We start from the raw sequence: 16,827 nt of genomic DNA, 5'->3' as shown, positions 1-16,827 counted from the left end.
ACCAATGTGAAAGAAAACTTCTAAACCTTTTGCCACAAGGCCTTTTGGAAAACTCACTAATGGCAACTTTCTATCTAGGAACTCTAGAAGAAACCAGATTCCTGTTACCAAATAGAACCTGAATGAAATATTTTAGCAGTGTTTCCTTAGAGGCCACAGCAGCAGGGTCTGGCTCAGTGCTCAGGGTCCCCAGTTTGAGTCCTAATGCAGAACTGTGTGCCCTTTCCCAGCTCAGCAGAAAGTCTCAGCATCCAACCCTCGAGAAGTGAGCATCTCATTTCCCTTTTTCTTGCAGGGGACAGCCAAATGACTCACCCCTAAAATAATGGAAATTAAAGAAGATGGCATGGGAAAGGGAGGGGAGGAGGAAGACAAGCCCTGAAATCCCAAGGAATCCCAGCAGCACTGTGTCTCACCCAGGACTCCTGCTCATTTGGCAGACAAATTAGTTCTTTAAAAAAAAGTAACAGAAATTGTTACATTGGAAAAAAAAAATCCCTTAAAATGAGGTACAAGAGTGCCACCCTGTGGTGCGTCTCTTCAGCATGTCTGGAGATAACTATTTCCTGCAATGTTCTGAATTTTCCTTCTAACAAGCCCAGGTGTATAGACACCTGAGGCCACCAGCACATGCCATCCAGAAGGTGCATGTGGCATCTGAAGAGGTTGAGGCAACTCAAGCTATGCCAGGAGACTCCAGAATCCTGCCACCCCCAACCAAAGAAACTTAGTAAAGCTACAGGAGTGTCTTAACTGACACACACCGCAGAAGAGGCAGTGACAAGCCCTTCAGGGAAAGCTCCATTCCCGGTGTGTCACAATGCTCAGTGGTATAGGCCTGCTCCTCACCACCATCCCTAACCACTGATCTGGAGTGATGGGGGCAGATCCTAATGCACAACTAAAGCCAAGCCATTAGCTGTTGTTGCTTCTGTGTCTTCTGCATCTAAAGCAGGCCAGAACCTGATGCTGCTGGTACACTGGTGACCTGAGGACCTCACTCCCTTGAAGGTATGCCCACAAACAACTAAGCTGCAACGCTGGACAAAACCCAGAACAAAACAAGTTCACTGGTTGTAGGTTTTTGGGTTTGTTTGTTTGTTTGTTTTTTGGGTTTTTTTGGGGGGGGGCAAAACAACATTATACTGTTTATTACAGGTGTGCCTTTTATTCTCCTAGACAAGAGTCATTTGGACTCTTCATGTTCCTGCTGAGAATTAACATGCAGCATAGTCATTAAACATAACAGCATCATTTTGGGGTCAGTAGTATTGTGTCCTTGTTGTTTCCCCAGTGTCTCAGCTTTGTGAGTTAGAGTCTTGATGTCTCCCCAGGTTACTCGCTTGCTCTTCTTCTTGTAACGTCTCCTCTTGATGGCTTTGTTGTCTACCTTCAGCTGCTTCTTTTGCCCAGTGGTCATCAAGGTGCTCTCCGGGTTGGACGAATCAGAATGGGAGCCACCTGGCATTTCGTTCACTTTATGAAGGTTACCAGGCATTGGTGAAGCACCAGAAGGTCCTGGAGGCAGTTGGTAGGAATTATTCGGAGAAGGCTGGAGTCCTGGGATGGGATATGAAGCTTCAGGAGAAGGATAGGATGCCGGTGGTTTCCAGTCTCCTGGTGGCACTGTGACCCATGCAACAGGTGGTGCTCCTGACACTGGCAGGGGAGGAGTGGGAGATGGCTCTGGAAATAGATATGGCACATTGGGATGCTGCCCTCCCATTCCTGGCGCCCAAGGTCCAGAAGACATGGATCCCTGTGTACCTAAAGGACCAGCTGGATCTGTGTGTGCACTATTTGGCCTAGGTAGCTCTGGAAAGGGCATATTTGTTGTAACATATGGCTTTGTGTGGCCAGGGACTCGTACAGCAGGGCCTGGATAAGGACCACTAGGTTGGGGACATGATGGTCTAGAAGGAAGAAAGGGTGCTGGAGATCCTGGTAACAGTCTAGCCGGAGGGATGAAGGGATACATCCTTGTTGGTGCTGGTCTGAAAGGCACAGTGGAGGGTGCTGCACTTAGTGGGCGTCCAGATAACACAGCAGGTGAACACGTGAGTTACTTTTAGGGCTGGAGCCTGGCCAGCCTGGAGGAGATTGGCCAGCTTTTGTCGTGCTCACAGCAGAGGTTCTGGCAGGGGCTGTTCAGTGATCAGGTAGCACATCTGCCAGTGAAGATTCACGTGGTATTTTTCCAGCAGGATCTAAGCCCAAGGCGCAGCCTATAGCAGTGATGAGTCCGATGAGACAGGCAATGGAGAACCGGCCTGAGCAAGTTGATTGTTTAAATGTTTCATAAAGGGAAATTTGCCCTAAATAAAACAAAACAAAACACATGGTTGATTATATCACATTCTGAACCATTAGTGGTCTAACCACTTTACCAAAATGAGGAAAAGGCCTGGAAAAGACTCAAGTCATGGAGATTGAATGGGGATAGAGAAGAGAGGGACTAGAACACAGGGCACAGGTTGGGGATAGAGAAGAGGGATTAACACATAGAGCATATAGGGCACAGGAGCTAGGACAGCATCTACAGAACAGCAGTGAGGAAAGAGATGGTTCTAGAAATGTCTCCATTGCTTATTCTGGAAAACAGTCTTGTAAAACTTTTAAAAGGAGGGATAGTTTTGTAATAACTTAGTAAAATTCTAGTAGAGTAGAATTCTCCCAAATTAAGAAAGAACATTAAAACCAAACAAAGTTGCCTTCTTTCTTAATGGTGAAAAAAGATTGTTTCCACCTGAGATTAGGAAGGACAAGGCTTATCGGGAAAAAAAAAAAAGGTGCCCACGTCACCATGCCTACTTGGCATCACAGAGGAAGTCCTAGCCAACAAGAGCCGAAAGAATACAAGAAAGGAAAATAAAATGTATGTAGATCAACAAAGGAAACCAAAAAGTCTTTGTTCTGATTATCCCATTGTCTATGTGGAAAATTCCAACAAAAAGACCTTCTGTGGGTTCAGTCCTCAGCTGGGGGGGGGGGGGGACCTCCTGGAGATCACAACCAGGCTGCAGGACAGAGTCACCACATAAAAGCTGACTTCTTTCCTCTGTACCAGCACTGTAACTGGGCATAAGTATCAAAAGAATTAACATCAGAATTCCAGACTCATCAAAGCAGAGCCAACATCAGAGGAGCAACACTGACATCAAATAAGTTCATATGTGACAAAAGGTAAAACAGTATGATGCTTGAAAAAATAAATAAAAACAATGGAGTAGAGGAGCCAGTCTGGAAATAGACATACACAGTATCAACAGATTTCTGACAAAGGAGACACAACAATGGTACAAAGAAAGTCTAGGGCTAGAGAGATGGCTCAGTGGTTAAGAAAACTGACTGCTCTTCCAGGGGTCCTGAGTTCAATTCCCAGCAACCACATGGTGGCTCACAACCATCTGTAATGGGATCTGTCACCCTCTTCTGGTGTGTCTGAAGACATAGTTAGTAAGTCTAATCCACAAAAGTTGCTGAAATCCCCAATGTCCACAAGCCAAAAGCATGTAAGTTAGACACAGATGGACACCTCTCAAATGCAGCTCAAGTGGATTATAGACCTAAAGGCAAGGGCATGACAAACACGTACGATTCTTTAAAAAACAAAAACAAAAATTGTAAGAGATCTTTGTGTGACATCAGCTTTGGCAATGAGTTTTTAGATACAATACCAAAGCCAAATCACACTTGTGAAAGAAAAACTAAGGTGGATTTCTCTAAAATGTAAATGGCCCATCTCTGAGAGATAGTTTTCATGGTATAAGAAGCCACGCCAGCTTCCAAAGGAGGGAAGTAACCAAAAGTCCTACCTTGTGTCATAAGCTATGACACCTATGAACCACAGCAAGGACCAGCATGGCACAGCACCCCTAAGGGTGCAGTAGTGGGGTGCACACCTTGGTGGTAACCGATAGCTCTCTTGTTGGACTTAAGACCCGCTCAAAGAAAATGATGCCTGGTACTGGAAACCTAGCTAACTACTCAGCACTAAGGAGGTTATAGAAGTGGGAGAGAATCTATAACCACCAATTTACTAAACCACCATAATCCTAACAACAGTCTAGCCACTCGTCAGTCCTTATACCCACGGACTAAGCACGGTCTTCACCCCTCATCAAGGAAACTTCTCTTGCACAAGATGGAGACCATTGCAGAAAACAACAACCAATCAAAATGCAGAGTTGTGAAGCCCAGTCCCAGTGGCTACATGCACAAAACATTCCTGCACCTAAGGCTCAGAGAATATTGTAGAAGAGAGGACAGAAAGACTTTAATCAGGAAGTTAGAGGCTATCTCCTGATAGCCTCCAAAGCTATACCCATAAAGTCTCACCAACATGACTTCCCAAACATTAGCTGAACAAGGACCTCCTTGCGCAAGTGCATATGCTGAAGTGGATAGGCAAAAGCCCACAGGACTCAACCCTACACAAAAAACTATAGGATACCGAGGAAAGCTCGGGGTGGCAGAGGTGGTCTTCTCTAGGGAAGAGCACAGCAACTGGGTTGTCCAGTGTCAAATGGTCAACACTGAAAACATACATACATACAGGTAGCATAATCCATATATTTACATATTTATATGATATGTATGTGCTATATTATGACTAACCTTATATATATTCCTATATAACCTTATATGTTCCTATATAAACATACACATATACATGCATGCAATAACAGTTAAAAAGGAGGCCATAAACTTGAGGGAGAGTGGAAGAGAGCACCTGGGAAGGTTTGAGGGAGGAAAGGGAAGGGAGAAATTTTGTATTATAATCTCAAAAATTAAGTAAAACAACATCTCTGGTGAAGAGCTAGTGTCAAAAAACACAGAGGAGCCCAAAGAAGAGGGCTGGTTGCTATACAGTTTTATCGAGCTACTGTAACAAACTGCCACAGACTTCATGACTTTCAGTAACAGAAATGGACTCTCCCTCAGATCAGGATATCAGAAACACACAACCAGCTTCACTGCAGTCTGGGTGACTTACTCTAAAGTCCTTCCTTCTGTCATCAAAGCACATTACTGCAGTGTCTCTCAGTCTCCATCTTACCTGTTTCTGTTTTGCACTTTGCCTTTACAATAAAATCACTTTCCAATGTATCTGGGTCTTGAGACAACTTGGTCTAGCCTCAACTTGGGGCTAGAGAGATGGCTCATCAGTTAAAAGCATTGGCTGTTCTTCCAGAGGACCAGAGTTCTGTTCCCAGCATGGTGACTCACAGCCATCTATACTTCCAGGCCCAGGAAATCCAATGCTATCTTCTAGCCTTTACCAGCTAGACACATGTTACACACAGACACAATGCAAGCAAAACATCCATACACATAATAAATAATTTGTAAAAGTCTCTCATCTCAATCATATCCAAAACCTCATGTCCCAGTGAGGCCCCACTCACTCATTGCTCAGGGAATGCAAGCATAGATACATTAGCCTCAACAGTCAACACAGGAAGGGTTAGCCAAAGGAGAAATGGCACATCATCTCACAAGGAGGTGTACGGGGCCTGAGATCCCTGGCTGGCTTCAGCATCTAGGTAAGGTTTAGAGGAGTTCTCATATCTCACGAGGAATCATGGGAAATTTCACTAATAGTATCAGACAGATGTTGGGTTCTTAAGGTGACTCCAGCATAAGGTTAACAGAAGGGCTGAAAGGAGATGAGGATCATTAAAGAAGGGTCAGCCAGACATTCCAGCTCATAGAAAAGCTGTGGCAGAAGCTGCCTGATTGACTATGACCTGTTTTGGTAAACAGTTGTGTTTACCAAAGCTTCATAGCCATAAACAAGTCGTCTGGACAAAGCTGGTTCTCCTGTGAAGACCTGAGCCCAAAGTCTCATCCTTGAATGGAACACAGAACAATTCGCCATGCCTCAGAGGCAGCCCTGCATTTTCCCCAGAACCCCAGATAGTAGAGACCTATTGTGCTTTGTGAGGTTGGCTGGGCCAGGTCATCTGTCAAGGAATGAGAACCTACACACACACACACACACACACACACACACACACACACACACACACACACCTGCCTTGCTTCCACTCACTTTTCCTTCCTGTTCTCCCTTCTTCCTTCTCTCATTCCCTCATCTCTGGCAGCAAGTAAGAGCTAAGGCCAAAGGTCAGGGCTAGGGCATGTCCATAGCTCAGATGCATCCTAATGATCTCACCCCACTCAAAAGGCTAAGATAAAAAAGGTTTCTGTCCAGGGTCTTACAGTGAGTGTGCTAGTGTGTAAAGATTCTGCCAGTTCATATGGGCAGGCTTCAGCCTCTGATCTAAAGGAATTTCTCTTCCCAGGATGCTTTTGTGAGCACATAATCCCAACCAGCATACACTTTGTTCTCTTCCAGGACTTTCAAAGTGATCACTGAGTTGCTTCCCCTGTCTTGTCCAGTAGAGGGCAACAGCTCCCTAATGAAGAAAGCACCTGCCGCCAGCTTTGTGCCTAAAGAAGCTCCTCCAAGACGGGCTGGTACTTCCTTCTCTGGAAATGTGTACACACACACACACACACACACACACACACACACACACACATTTAACTTACATATATACACATGTTTATATGTACATGTATGTATGGACTGGGACCCATAAATGACTCCCACCTCTCTGAAACTCAGTAACAAATATCTCATTGAGGCCACAAATAAGGCTGGCATAGAATTTTGGTTTACTTTCTAGAGCCCTCCTAACTCATGCTCAAGGATAGGAACTGTTGCTCCTAATTCTTGGCGATGAAGAAACTAGTTCCGATAAACTAGAAAGGCACGGTGGCACGCACTTATGTATGTACCCGTGTGGTGGAGTACACCTGTAATCTCAGCACTGGAAAGACAGAGGCAGGAGTTCAATGTCATCCTGGGCTACACAGAGAGTTCAAGGTCAGATTGGCCTACATGAGACCCTAATAAATAAAGGGGTGGGAGAAAAAAGAGAAGGCAGGAGAGAGGTGAAACCTTCAATCTGGAAGCACAGCTTCAGTTCCTGACTTTGTTGGGCTCCTGGCCTTGGCCACTAGGGCGATACCTTCTATAATCACCTGGCTCCTGCATGGGGAGCTGGGGTGCTGCTCCAGCTGGACATATTAGGGTAAGTCCCATGCACCACTGTCAAGTTCACAAGACCAAGCTCTTGGACACCCATTGTGTTAGTTCTAAGGGCTCAGAGGACAGAACACGGGGCTGCTGGAAAACACATTCCTTGCATATCTTCCCTTCCTTATTACTTTTTACTGAAGGGTAGGTGTGTCAGCTGTAATGAGTCACTAGGCCTGGTGTGGGTTCTGATCCTCATGGTGGCCTGTTTCTAAAGGTGACTCATGGGGTAGATGTGTCAGGTGCTAAAATGAAGGGGCTGCCCTAAAAGGGCTTTCCCCTGAGCAAGCAATCAGAGCTGAGGCAGGAGAGAGAAGCCCTCACTCCCCAGATCACATCAATCAAGCTGACATTTCCTCCCACAGGAAGATAAGACAACTTGCATTGTTAAGGAGCTTTGATGTACAAAGAGCTTTCCCCGATATACAGGATTCCTCAGTTACTAAGATAAATGGGGAAAGATTTGACATTTACTGTGCATAATTTAAGTTCAAATAGGTTCCCGGTGAAGGAAAACTGCAAGTTGCTGAGCTGGGTCTGTGCCTCCAGTTCCATGCCTTCTGTCGCCATTTCGGCTCTGCCTTGATTTTATAATTTAGAGAACAAAGCCATATTGTGGAATATTGGGAAGCTGTATTTCTATTCTTGAAATGAAGCTATCCCCATCTGTGAATTATTTCTTTTCCAGAAAAACACTTAAAATGAGCAAGTGGTTTTCTCTCACTCTAAAATATGATTCAAAAACATCGAATAGCTGACAATGTTTAAAAAAAGAAAAGAAAATGCCAGGTATCTATCAATTTAGAGCGGAAAAGTGTTCCCATGCTTCTAGGCCAGCCTCTGAGACCTTCTGTGCATGGATGTGATGAAGTGTGTATTCTGCTCCTAATTAAAAGCCTGCTGTGTTGCTCTAAAGTGTGAAACAGAGAAATGCCTGAATATCCACGCATCGGCTCAGGATGAACAAACCATGCTGCATCCCACTATGACAGCAAGGACAGCAGGTCTCAGCCCTTTGCTTCTACTTTTTCCTTCCCTTCAGGCAAGGGAAGAACAGCATCATGGAAGCCAGAGAGCAGCAGAAGGGGCAGGTGCACTCCCATAGGTAATGCCGTGGCTTTGGGAGTTCCTGAGCTAATAATGCAGGTAAGTGGTAAAGCCAGTGCTTTTCTTCTGGCACCAGGACTTGTAGATACTGAAAGTTAAGAGCTTTGTGCTGAGTCGTTATTCCTAGAGAGGATGTTATGATGTCAGGTATGGGAAAAGCTTAGCAGTAAGTGTCTGATTTGTATTCTAAGCCCTTCAGTGGGCTCTGACTTACCGATGACGTACACTTACCAGACCCAATGGATACATATTAGGTAATGCATCTGCTTCTGATACCTTGGGTGACATCCTAGAAATTCTAGAACTGTCAGCAGAATCGGGCCAAAAGCAAGCTCAGGGATTCCAGGCAAGGAAGCTGGCAACTGAGCTAGCAACTCCAACAAAGCATATCCCAGGACCCATGCCCCTCAGTTCCCAGGGCTCCTCTATGCTCACCTGCCCTCTCCCCTAGGTTCTTGTCCAGTCCCAAGGAACCCAAAGTGTGAATCAGGATGGGATCTTAAGCTGAAGTTAGTGCTGGCATTCAGCTACATGAGCCTAGCAATTTTCTACAACCCATCCTGGAGTTAGGCCATGACTGTCAGCCCAATAGCCTCAGCACCCACCTTTCCGGCTAAAGCTCAGAACTCCAGCCCATGCTGAGTTTCCATGGACTCCATCCCATCAACCTGCTTACATCGTAGACAGAGATGGCTCAAAATAATCTACTCCTTATGGACTCTGAGCTCCTGTGCACAAAGACTAGATCAGTCTCACTCAACAGACATACAGTATTTGTTTCATTAGTTACTAACAATTGCTATGGAGACCTTAAGATCACAGAAGGCATGAGCTGCAGCACAGTAGCTTATGGTCTTTAGGGAATGACCCACACGTGTTCTCTGTATAAGGACAGAACCACATCCTTAGAGAGGAGGGTGATAAAGACAAGAGAAGAAAAGTGGGGATAGATAGAGTAGAGGTGGAGAAAAAGGCAGGTAGTATCCTACTCCACTTTAGAGTAAGCAGCAGAAAATGATGAGAATAGAGATGGTTCAGTGGCTAAACGCACTTGCTGCTCTTCCAGAGGTCCCTAGTTTGGTTCCAAGCACCTGTGTCAGACAGCTCCCAACTGCCTATAACTCCAACACCCTCTCATGGCCTGGACGTAGATGTACATAAATTTTAAACTTAAATTTGGCCTATGCTGGCTCATTTCTTGTCAACTTAACACAAGGTGGAGTCACCTGAGAGGAGGGTACCTCAATGGGGAAAATGCCTCCATCAGATCTGGCTGAGGGTAAACCTGTTATTTTCTTAATTAGTGATTGATGGGGAAGGGTCCAGACTATTATGGGTGGAGCCACCTCTGGCCTGGTGGCCCTGGGTTCTATAAGAAAACAGGCTGGGCAAGCCATGAGGAGCAAGTCAGTAAGCAACACACTTCCATGACCTGTATCAGCTCTGCTTCCAGGATCCTGCTCTGCTTGAGTTCCTGCCATGACTTCCTTCAACGATGGCCCGTAATATGGAAGCATAAGCCAAATATACTGCCTGTCACTGATTATTAGGGCAGCTACTTACAGTTCTGTCCACTCAGTCTGTCATTCTTCATAGAGAGCATTCCAGTGCACACGGGCACATGTCTGTGACAGTGGGAACCGTTTTAACTATTGCAGTCTACTTACATATCTTAAACATGCAGCTACAATTAGGCAGAAAGGAATACTTAGCAACCCCGGCATTACTTGAGATACCCCTGTCTACGTGGAGTCTGAATAAACTTAAGTTAGACCCCAGTTCTGCAAGAAGTCTCAGAATGCTTCTTCCCAGGCTTGGAATTCCTTCCTCAAGCTCCTCCCAGTATGTCCTCTCAGAGCTATATACATATGCTTTTAACTCTCTTGATGATCTGGAGTGTCACTTGAGTGACACTCCTATACCCTCACTACCTCACTACTCATTTACTCTCACACACCCAGACGCCTGCGGATCATTTTACCCTCCTACTTAACTCGGGAGACAGTTCTTTCAGAAACAACCCTGGGTGCTGCGGCTGATGGAAAGTGCTATTCCATCATGACTTTCCCAAACTCTGCCACAGCCAGTCCTCTCATCAGAGTTCACCCCCTGAAGACAGCTTCCTGCTTTGTCCCTGACCGCCATGCCTCCACTACCATGACTAGCCTTCCTTGGTCACTCTGTTCTCCCCTCAGCTTCTAGCTGTGCTTTAAACATGTTAGCGAGCTTCGTGTGCTCAACAAGGTGGAAGCAGAAGTATTTCAATTTAGAGACCAGCTTCAGGTTACATGGCAAGACCCTAATCAAAGTGTGTGTGTGTGTGTGTGTGTGTGTGTGTGTGTGTGTGTGTGTGTGTGTGCAATTGAATTAAAACTAAAAACATAGACAAGGTCAGGGTGGACCTTCGTGTGCACTGGCTGTCCCCACTTCTAGCAGCTGCCCAAGATTTCGGAAGGAGACTCTTATCTCCTCCAATTGCTCTCCTTAAGATAGCAACTGCTCCAATCTCCTTTCCCCTGCTTCTGTGCTGTATTTAATTCTACGCCACTTGACTTTCCCCAGGTTTTTCTTATTGTCTCTTCTCCACTGCAGATTAAGCTCCACCAAGACAGACACATCACCTCTACACAAGCAGCATCCCAGCCAAGACTGAGAACAGAAAAGACACTTGCTAAAAGGCAGAACAGCATTTGTGGAGAATGCTCTGGTTTGGAACAACTGCCCTCTAGTGGTGCAATAAGCTCACTGCTAACTTCATAGTGACTTCGGATACGTCAAGCCCACGAACGAATAATTCCTGTTCATGCTAGAAAAACACACCCACAAATAAAGCAAATGTCGACGGTTCCCTGGAGCTACACTAAGAGCTCAAAGAACTCCTGAAGTAGCACTCTGGTGAGATCGGTGCTCAGAAGCTACGGTCAAAGATACTGGGGGCAAGCAAGCCTGAGTGATGGGCAAAATTACGCACGCAGGTGCTGGGTTCCAGGTGCTCCGGGATTCAGAGGCCCCGCCAGCCCACGGCCGAGCGCTCTCTATTGGCAGATCCACGGAGGTTCCGCGTTCCCGTTGGCTCAGCTGTAGGAAGGGTCCAGGCCTTCCAGCATCCAATCCAGCCGGCCGCAGAAGAAAGTCTGAGGCCTTAAGAACGCAGAGGGCGTCGCGTCCTAGTCCTTACACCACTCGAGAAGGCCATCTATATCTGCTGGCCGACTATTCTAAGACACTCTTTCCCTAGACCGCAGAGGCTACGCAGGCCCAACCTCAAAACAGCTCGCGCAGACGCAGTCGGTGCACGGTGCGCCCCCGGCAGCCCCCGCGGCACTGACCGTCGGAGGAGGCGGAGGGGGATGACGTCATCCGGCGGGGCGACGGGCTTTGGGCGCCATTTTGAAAAGGGAAAAAAATTCCCTCCCCGGCGGCGGCGGCGGTGGCGGCAGCGGCAGCGGCGGTGGCGGCCGGGGCTGAGCGCTCGGAGCGCCTCGGTCGGCCGCGCTCAGCTGGGCGCGTCCTGCCCGCGCCATGGCAGGTGAGGACCGTGCGCGAGCGGGGGGCGGGCGGGCGGTCGGACGGTGGTGGGGCGGGGCGGGGCCGGCCTGACGGCGCGCTCTGTTGCAGGAGCCGGAGGTGGCGGCTGCCCGACGGGCGGCAACGACTTCCAGTGGTGCTTCTCGCAGGTGAAGGGCGCTGTCGACGAGGACGTGGCGGAAGGTGAGGCCCGACCGATCCCCGAGTCCCGGGTGCAAGGTCACGCTCAGCCGCCGGTCCGGACGCGGTCGCCTTTGCCCGCCTGACCGGCGTTGTCTTGTGAGACCCTCGGCCGGACAAGCATAAGAGAGGGAGGGGCGTCCGTAGCGAGACGACTGTGGACGCAGGCATGGGGAGAGACTGCGGCTGAGTCCCGCTTCGGGGGTCTGTCGGGGAGACGGCGGTGGACGCTAGCCTTGGGAGGCTGTGGGGAGATGGCTATGGACTCCGGCCTCGGGGGTCGGTAGGCAGATGGCCATGGAGGGCCAGTCTCGGGAGGCTGTGGGGAGACGACCATGGACGCTGGCCTCGAGGTCTGTGAGAAGGTAAGGCTGGGGCAAAGGTATCAAGCCATGTAAGGAAGCTAGGCCTGTGGTCACAGGTCTTTGGAGTCTAGGGTGCACAGCCGTCGTAAATGCAAGTCTCTCTAGAGTCTATACGGAATAAGACGGGACTGTAGACACTAGTCTCTGGCAGTGGCCCCGGGATTCGGCTAGGAGTTGGTACCACAGGGTGAGGTGAGGCTCATTTGTTGTGAAGGGGGGGGGATGGCAGTTGACCTATGGGGTAAATCAGGTCCCGGACACATTTCTGTGGTGGCCCATGGGCTGTCTTCTCCCTGTGTAAGAGGGAAGGATATTCATGCAGGGTTATCAGTCAGTTTCCGGGAGCCCATGCTTTCTGTGCTACTTGACTCTCAGGATGGGATGGAGCACTGAATTTCTCAGGATGCCCTGTTTGTAGACCTCGGTGTGCCAGTCTGTCCAGTCCAATCTCTGGCCAGGTAGACATCGGTCAGCTCTGATCTCCACCTCTTGGTGTTGAGCAAGAGGAACTTACTTTGTCATGGGATCTCCTGAAGCTCTGCAGTAGTGGCATTTCCCTGAGTGTTTTCTCTTCCTCCACAGCTCTTTAAAGCCACTTCTCCAGCCTTCCTTCTTAGTTTTTTGTTTTGTTTTAGATTTATTGGTTGGTTGTGAAAGGGTCTTGGTATTGTAGCCCAGGCCTTAAACTCTGTCCCATCCAGCTAAGTGCTGGAATTTCAAAGTGTTTGTGAGTGTAGGCTTATACACGCCCCTGCACGTGTAGAGATTAGAGGACAACGTGTCAGAGGAGTTGATTCTTTTCACCATGTGAGTCCCAGGGATGGAACTTGGGTTATCAGGCTTGACAGCAAATGACTCTTCCTGCTAAGCCCCCTTAAATTTTATTTGTTTTTGGGTTTTGAGACAGAGTCTCGTGTAGCTCAGATAGGCCTCAAACTCCCTATGTAGCTGAGGCTGGCCTTGAACTGTTTCTGAGACAGGGTTTTTCTGTAGAACAGCCCAGGTTTTGTACACGAGGCTGGCCTCAGGGATTAAAGACGTGGACTGCTATGCCCAACTTTGGCCTTGAATTCTTGACCCTGCTGTTTCCGCTTCCCAAATTCTGAAATTATTGGAAAGCACTGCAAAGCCCAGCTTTCCTTAAGACTATTCCTGAGCCTCCAGACTCAGTCTGTTGCTTTGTTTTTTTCCCCTAATCATAGTTTAAATGTGCCAGGTACACAGGGAGCTAGGAGAGTCTAAAGGCTGTGGAGTTTATTCTTAGAGATTTAACATTAGCCTTTTATATTAGATTCATTGCAGCTTGTTCAGTGTCTAATACATAGGCCTTTCACTCTCTTTTAAAAGAAAGTCTATTTACTCAACCCACCTTCCTTGTCACTAGCAGCCTCTCCTCTGATGTCCTGTCCTGCTTCTTGTTCCCTCCTTCACCCTGTCTCTTCTGGAAGTATCTGGCTTGACTCATTACCCTTGAGAACATTCAGAGGTCTGTGGCCCCAGGGGACAAGACCAGACCATGTCATCTTGACCTGTGAAACTGCTCTCCAGAAGTTGCAGAGGTGCATGGTTTGGGGTTGAAGTCAGGTGACTTTTATGTGGAGTAGTTTATTGATTTTTTTTTCTTCTGTATTGGCATAAAATGTATTACTGTGTTTCATTTTTCATGTGCCAGGTAGGTGACAGGTCAGCCTCACTCCTATTGACTCATCCTATTTGTGATAATAGTGGTAGGAAGGTTAATCTGCCTTAATTTTGGGTTTCTGTGTGGTTTGGTTTGGTTTAGGTTTTATTGACCAGTTAAATGAATTTTTTAAAACCTACTTTTATTTATTTTATTTACATGAGTACACTGTTACTCTCCTCAGAAGAGGGCATTGGATCCCATTACAGATGGTTGTGAGCTATCATGTGGTTGCTGGGAATTGAACTCAAGACCTCTGGAAGAGCAGAGGCAAGTGCTCTTAACTGCTAAGCCATCTCTCCAGCCCCTCAGTTAAATGAATTTAAAACGACTTTATACTTTGTTAAATACCATTCTTTCCCTTAAAAATCACAACAGAAATATTTTGTTGCTTGTGTTAAACTGATTAGAACTTTTTGTGGGTGTTTTGTTTTTGTTTTTGGGGGTTTTCTTTTTAATTTTTGTTTTGTTTTGCTTTTTGTTTCGAGACAGGGTCTCCCTGTGTAGCCCCAGCTCTGTAGACCAGGCTGGCCTTAAACTCAGAGATCCTGCCTACCTCTGCCTCTCTGAGTACTGGAGTTAAAGGCATGCTCCACCACTGCCCAGTCTTTTTATGGTTTTTAAACATGTGTTTTAAGTAAAAATTTGAGTACATCTAAAATTTTTAGTTTGCAAGTCTTTTGTATGTGTAATATTATATGATTGCCTGTATTTTTTTCAGTCGTATGTATTTACAGCTTTCTGTTTTAACTCAAGCGCTTCTTAATCCATCATTTATTTTCTGTCATTTTGTCATCAGACAGCTGAGATATTGTTTGACTTTTCAGTAATGGTTTAAAAAGGCAAAGGTAGTCACTGGCAACTAGGACTTGTACCAACAAAAATCACTACCCCAGTCTTATCCAAACTCAAACTTGAAGAGGAAATGTTGGTGAGAGATAATTAGGAGGTGGCATTTCAAGGAGTTTAATTCATGTGTTGAGGCTTGGATTTGAGATCTTTTTTTTTTTTTTTTTTTTTTTTTTTTTGGTTCTTTTTTCGAGCTGGGGACCTAACCCAGGGCCTTGGCGCTTCCTAGGCAAGCGCTCTACCACTGAGCTAAATCCCCAACCCTGGATTTGAGATCTTAAGGTATAGCAAAATTTATGTGTTGAAACCTGTAACTTATGGGGCTTTTTGTTCAGCTCTGCAAAATTCCAGGTAGCCCTGCTCCTGTTTTGTCTTTCTGCTGTCCTGGGCATAGGTGGTCAGATGTGTGCTAGAGATTAAGTTGGAGGTCTCAGAGAGCCTGGGGGACAGAGGGCAGGGTATAGATAGGCTGGCCAGGCAGAGCAGGATGGAAAGGGCCTTTATTTCTATTTGAGTTTTGTGTTTTAATGTAATAACCCCTGATACAGTATTGAACTGTGTACAAATTGGTGCACTATTTTTATGTATATAAGAATTAGATTTTGCTCTGAGTCAGGTTAACTCTTTTGCTGAAAGTCAAGGTTTCATTGTGTGGTGAGTCCTATATACCTGCAAATAGGAGCAAACTAGGCTCACAGAGAGATTAGTAATTGTCCTGCTGGTGCCCAGATGTGCAAGTGGCTGACAGTAATGATTGGTTCTCCTTCTCCTGTTGGAGAGTAGAGAAAGAAGCAAGAATCAAAATGGCAAAGCCAGGGGACTTGCAAGTACTGGGCTTAAGAATGTTCACTCACTGCTTTATTTGGGAAGATTTTGTGATGTGGAATAACCTGCAACCATCCTCTGCTTTCTGACCCTGAGCACGCTTTTCTGCTAGTGAACATTGCATGACACTACAGCCTTTTGCATGTCTGTGCTTGGTAGACTGAGTCCTTAAGGCTAGCTGTCACCACCCTTTCCTAGGCCTTGCACAGGACCAAGCCAAAAAGCAGTGATAATTAATATTATTGGGTACTTCATGTTCCAGAAATTGTGCGGAGGTGTACTACCTGTGCCAGGTAATTTAGTCTTTACCCATCTGAAAGGCTGTTCATCCCAGTTTCAGATGGACAAACAAGGCACCAAAGAGTGATCAGCTCAACTCCATTAGATGTACTAGAGCAGAGAGAGGGTGTGAAATTAGACTGCCTATCTGGAAGGCCTGTGTGCTTTACTGCTCTAGTAACCAGTTTTAGCCAGCCCTGGGGGGAGCACCTTGTAGGAGCCAGCTGTCTGTTAGCAGAGATTGTACCACTAGCAATTGAATTTAACCCTTTGAAAACACAGGAAAATGGCATGCCTTAAAAGGGAATGCTTATCAAATAAAATAAGGTCAGTAGTAGGAGTTCAAGGGTTGAGTCATTTTCTCAAACTTAAAGAGTAGGCATTGTAGAAAACTCAAAACTGGAGCCCTGTGTAACAGTAACTTAGTCAGCTCACTCACAGGGAACCTCAGATCCTCTCTTTCTTTGTGTTTATTGGTGTGTCTTCGTCGTCCCCCACCCCAAGAAATGGGGAACTAGTAAAGAGTCTTACGTTGAACTTAGTGTTTTTGAGCTTGGATCACAAGATCAACCAGAGGGATCACATCTGGTTCCTTAATTTTGGGCTCTGACCTTTTAAATGTCTCGTCTTTTTATTTAATTATTTTGTTGTAATTTTTCTGCATTTACATTATTTCTACACCTTCATCCCCTTTCAATTTTAATCCCCTACTACCTCTCAGACCTCTTTTTCTTTAGTAGTGTTACCCATGTATTTTGTGTTTAAGACTGACCACGTGGGACTGAGTGACTTTCTTTCTTTCTTTCTTTTTTTTTTTTTTTTTTTTTTTTTTTTGGCTTTTTATATTTGGAGAGCAGGCATCAAAGACAGTTTAGGGGAATAGTCCACATGGCCTCCAGGGATTA

The 16,827-nt window shown here is 46.2% G+C and overlaps 2 protein-coding genes across 3 annotated transcripts in view; one reads left to right on the top strand and one right to left on the bottom strand.

The window, feature by feature from the left end:
• Nucleotides 1-1,146: 1,146 nt before the first annotated feature.
• LOC116891371 (MAPK-interacting and spindle-stabilizing protein) lies at nt 1,147-11,524 on the bottom strand. 2 transcript variants are annotated; one of them, XM_032892369.1, is made up of 3 exons: nt 11,187-11,524; nt 9,779-9,899; nt 1,147-2,315 (listed from the first exon to the last, which is right to left on the bottom strand). In XM_032892369.1, the coding sequence occupies exon 3, from the start codon at nt 1,976-1,978 to the stop codon at nt 1,187-1,189; it is 792 nt and encodes a 263-aa protein (XP_032748260.1). In that variant the 5' UTR covers nt 1,979-2,315; nt 9,779-9,899; nt 11,187-11,524; the 3' UTR covers nt 1,147-1,186. The 2 variants fall into 2 exon arrangements, with proteins under 2 accessions (XP_032748260.1, XP_032748262.1); XM_032892371.1 differs by lacking the exon at nt 9,779-9,899.
• A 68-nt stretch (nt 11,525-11,592) lies between these two features.
• Nucleotides 11,593-16,827, top strand: part of Ppp2r2d (protein phosphatase 2 regulatory subunit Bdelta) — a 34,830-nt gene continuing 29,595 nt past the window's right edge. Inside the window, exons 1-2 of the mRNA XM_032892367.1 lie at nt 11,593-11,744; nt 11,834-11,926. Of these exons, the coding sequence (XP_032748258.1) occupies nt 11,738-11,744; nt 11,834-11,926 (100 nt within the window). The 5' untranslated portion in view covers nt 11,593-11,737. The remainder of the gene's footprint in view (nt 11,745-11,833; nt 11,927-16,827) is intronic.

The sequence above is a fragment of the Rattus rattus genome, chromosome 2 (assembly GCF_011064425.1).
Source record: "Rattus rattus isolate New Zealand chromosome 2, Rrattus_CSIRO_v1, whole genome shotgun sequence".
NCBI lineage: Eukaryota > Metazoa > Chordata > Mammalia > Rodentia > Muridae > Rattus > Rattus rattus.
Note: the sequence above shows the minus strand (reverse complement) of the source record. Positions and strands in the feature narration are given on the sequence as shown.

What these genes read in the sequence shown, in the direction of transcription:
- LOC116891371 (XM_032892369.1), bottom strand. Translation starts at nt 1,978, where the DNA reads ATGTATCCCTTCATCCCTCCGGCTAGACTGTTACCAGGATCTCCAGCA.